Source organism: Sinocyclocheilus rhinocerous, unplaced genomic scaffold (assembly GCF_001515625.1).
Source record: "Sinocyclocheilus rhinocerous isolate Xijiao unplaced genomic scaffold, SAMN03320098_v1.1 scaffold1148, whole genome shotgun sequence".
NCBI classification, from domain to species: Eukaryota; Metazoa; Chordata; class Actinopteri; order Cypriniformes; family Cyprinidae; genus Sinocyclocheilus; species Sinocyclocheilus rhinocerous.
The window spans coordinates 896628-901107 of record NW_015664019.1 but is presented as its reverse complement, the minus strand read 5'-3'; the positions used below and the strand labels follow the sequence as shown (position 1 = coordinate 901107).

General features: G+C 36.3%; 1 protein-coding gene across 1 annotated transcript in view; it reads left to right on the top strand.

The window, feature by feature from the left end:
• LOC107729363 (neuron-specific protein family member 1-like) overlaps window positions 1-4480 on the top strand; it is a 10535-nt gene that overhangs the window by 4022 nt on the left and 2033 nt on the right. The window contains exons 2-4 of the mRNA XM_016539844.1: window positions 448-572; window positions 2329-2445; window positions 2598-2711. Of these exons, the coding sequence (XP_016395330.1) occupies window positions 450-572; window positions 2329-2445; window positions 2598-2711 (354 nt within the window). The 5' untranslated portion in view covers window positions 448-449. The remainder of the gene's footprint in view (window positions 1-447; window positions 573-2328; window positions 2446-2597; window positions 2712-4480) is intronic.

Here is a 4480-nt window from a genome sequence, read left to right as displayed (position 1 = left end):
TGTGTGTGTGTGTGTGTGTGTGTGTGTGTGTGTGCGCGCATATATATTATGTAAAATAAGTGCGTGTATGTATATATGTGTGTGTGTGTGTGTGTGTGTGTGTTTGTGTGTGTATATACGCATATTATATTAAATTATATTGCACAAATATTATAAACACATTTGACACATAATACTGAGAAAAAACACAGCAAAAGGAAAGGAAATCAGGTCCAAAAACCGCTCCAAGCAAGTAATTCAGATGTTTTATTGAACATAAAAACTGCTTATAGATGCAAACATCACAATAAACCACAAAAAACTTCCTGTTATAATAACACAAAATTGCCAAGTAATGAAAAGTAAGACACTTACCGAAAGGAAATTGTATAAGTATTCGGTTGAATATATTGAGTTCATTTGCATTTTTTGCTGAATATAGGACCTAATCATTCATGTTTGCTTCAGATATGGTGAAATTAGGCAGTAACCTGGTGGACAAGATGGAGAGACAGCCGTCGGTGGAGGACGGTTTTGACAACATCCCCCTCATCACTCCACTGGAGGTCAGCCAGTTACAGCAGCCTGATAAGGTAATTACCATTCATGCATTAGAGAGCAGAACCCACACATAGTGCCATATTAAAGACAGCAGCGCACCTCTGTTACTCATTACTCTGCATAGAACTTCATTAAGGGGAAGAATGTCATAGGAGACTGGAGGTGGACCGGCAGACATCCAGTACCACTGATACCATCAAAGACACGGTAGAAACCACCCCGAAAGATCCCAGCGGATAGCCTGGCATGAAAGAAAGAATTCATGTGACACCATCAAGATTCATTGTCACTGAGTATGATACAGTTTGTCACCGAAAGTCTTTGCAAACCATCTGATCTTGCAAATGCACACAAGCTCATGTCAGAACTCTCACAGATGGCTTATATCTATTCCTAGCTCTGAAGGAGGCAAGTGCAACGGGTGGAATCGCACAGCAGAGTTTGAATTTGACTTTGCAGTGACTCATCTAAAAGATGACAAATGATATAGTAGTAGGAGCTCGCGCTCTGCATTTTTAATGTGCTGAAGTAACATCTTGTGTATCCTACAACCTGCGTTGTTTAAAAAACCTGCCTCTACCTATATATTTCCACAACATACCTATACATACAATTCACTGCAGTTTCCAGCGGAAATGACCACTAGTGGCAGAAAAACATTGATTTTTATTCCTTTTCATGCAAATTATGATTACAGGGGCAGAGTATTAATTAATAAAGACTCATTTTCCCGCATCTCTTTGCACAATACGGTATGTTATGACCTCAACGTACAACCAAGTGCATGATTTGTAAACTAGAATAATACATTTTGATGTTTGCATCACATTACCAGCTCCACAAGTATGGCTTTTCTGACATAGTAAACTTGCTCGGTAGCACACCTGGTATAACATTGCACTTTCAGCGAGGAGCTAAAATGTCAAGGTTGCTTCAGCAAATGTGACCCTGGATCACAAAAGCAGTCTTAAGTCGCTGGGGTATATTTGTAGCAATAGCCAAAAATACATTGTATGGGTCAAAAATATAGATTTTTCTTTTATGCCAAAAATCATTAGGACATTAAGTAAAGATCATGTTCCATGAAGATATTTTGTAAATTTCCTACCGTAAATATATCAAAACGTCATTTTTGATTAGTAATATGCATTGCTAAGGACTTCATTTTGACAACTTTAAAGGCAATTTTTTATTTAGATTTTTTTGCACCCTCAGATTCCAGATTTTCAAATAGTTGTATATCGGTCAAATATTGTCCTATCCTAACAGCTTTCAGATGATGTATAAATCTCAATTTCGAAAAATTGACACTTAAGACTGGTTTTGTGGTCCAGGGTCACAAATGTGTTTTATCTTACGTTTGCTTTTGTTAAAGCTATCGGTTAGGTTTAGGTCCGGGTCCTAAATTTCTAAATCCTAAATTTGGCTTCAATCAGAGCACACAAGACTTGGTTGGGATGTAATGTTGACTTTACTTTGGCTGTGCAAATAATTCCAAAAAGACTCATTGTTGTGTGTCAGTCAGTGCTGCGCAAACTGGTCGACCATATTGGACTAACAACAATCCACCTCAACATAGTCAAGATGTTCTTTGGAACATAACGTCTTGTCGACCATTTAGAAACTTTTGAAAACACAGCTACTTGCTTCAGCTGGTTTTCCATTAGGGTTTCTAATGCTAACTCTGAAAGCAGTGAGCCCATTCTTGTGGTTTCTGCCCAGCCCCCTCTCATCTTGTTCTTTGTTTGGACTATTTTAATAGTTCATTCTTTCTCTGTGACTCTATAGGTGATTGTGAAAACCACAGCAGAGTATCAGCTGAAGGAGAAGAAGAGGAAGCTGTATGTGCCGAGCATCAAGAAGCTAAACATAAACCTTTATGATGAGATGTCAGAGAAGCTCAAGGTAAAAAAAAAAAGACAAGGACAGATTACCCAGCCTACTTAGATCTTGCATTTGTCTCTCTGTTAGTGAGGGAAATGCGAGTATAAATACAAATAAATACCAATATAAAAATGGAAGGCATAAATACATGTGTGAATGTCTGTGTTTTCCAGCTGACTGGGTTGATTATTATCACCTTGGCGTTCCTGGCGTGTCTGCTTCTGTTGGTCATGTATAAAGCGCTGTGGTACGATCAGCTCGGCTGCCCTGAGGGCTTCGTTCTCCAGGTACCCAGTATAGCACAAATACACCATGCTGAGAACATTTGTGGGCTACTTTACAAACCATTTTTGCTCTGAAATGTAGATGACAAATCACACTTCTGTAAACAAATGTCTTCACTTGTGGCTTTAGTGAAAACTAGCCAATGGTTGCCACCGGTATGACATCTCAACATGATTTTCACCTCAAAACGTATCCTACTTTCTTTCATTGTGAATGAATCATCCGAGAATGGTGGTATATAGCTACCAGATGAATAATAATTTATACAGCAGCCTGTGCATTAGTAGTTTGGATTTTTAAGTTACATTGTAACTCCAGCAAGTGGCGCCAAGTGACTGTCTTTATGCATGAGTCATTGAATCATTCATTCAACCCATTTGTTCAAAATTGCTGATTCATTCAGGCACAAAACAAGTGATTTCAAGTCACTTGTTTTGTTCCTGAATGAATCAGCAATTTTGATTCCAATTTAATTCATATTGTATTGTTTTCCTTGTTGCTTCATGTGAGGAACTTTATTTGTTTGATGCACAAATATGCTGTTTCAAGTTACCCACATATGAAAGTATATTTCTGTTAGGATAGGCAGCAGGGTAGCTTACTAGGTTTTGGAGCAGAGCGATTAAGTATTAACTGCATCTTTTGTTTGTGTGATATTCGTTTAAATTTACTTTGTTTGCAGCTCAGCAAAGCTTAGCTGCAGATCTTCAGTCTGCGGACAGCATCTGAAGCGGTGCATTAGCTTTGGTGGAGTGTGAGAATGTCTTTAATTAGTCTTAACCATGACTAAACTGTGATTAAGGCCTGCAGGGGTTTCCACCTCACCCCCTTTGATGCAGATACCACTGCCATAATTAGCATGCCACACTAATGTAGCGTTGCTAACTTGAAGAGCGGAAAAATTGCCTCTTGTTAAGATGGAATGAGGTTTATGGAAGCTTTGGCATGTTGACGTCTCTTGATTGACGTCTTTCAGTCGCAAAACACCTTTTTGTTTTTGTGGGATGAGTAAAGTGTCACTTCAAGCATCTAAGCATCTGTTTTACAAATTGGAAATATAATAAATCTTTCATAGTTTGCATTCCTGAGAAATAGTTTATTACTGCTTACACCATGTAGTCAGTTTTGGATCATTTAAGTTTAAGAATTTGGGTATTTTCAGATATATAGCTACAGGTTCTGTAAGTTTGAATTTTTAAAATTAATTTTGTGTTTATGTAACTTCCCAAATAAGAATATACTAAGATGTTCCTTTAACTAGACCTAGAAATAGTTATGTCTACTTTTTGCATAAAACTTAACGTGTCTATTCCATGCATAATATTATGTAGATGGTAAATTTATAGTTTTTTTTTTTCAATATTGTATAAAATGATTAGGTTGTCGACATGCTCTGTTAGGAATAACATTACCATAGCAATCTTAATTTTGTGGCAGAATATAGTATGTATATTTTGCACAGTATACAAATTTTCTATATGAAATCCCAGATAATCTGCTATTTGCTCAAATGAGAATTTTGCACCAGAGCACATTGCATATTCATTCCATATTGATGGATTAAAATAATTAATATAATCTATTATTATTATTATTTGATTTACACTAACGGAAACACAAATTTTTATATTTTTGTTTCTGAGATGATAATTGGCCACTCATTTAATTAAACATGCAACATAATGAGACTTCAACAAAAATGTTTCTTTTTTTTTTTTTTTTTTTGCTTGCTATATATATATATATATATATATATATATATATACACACA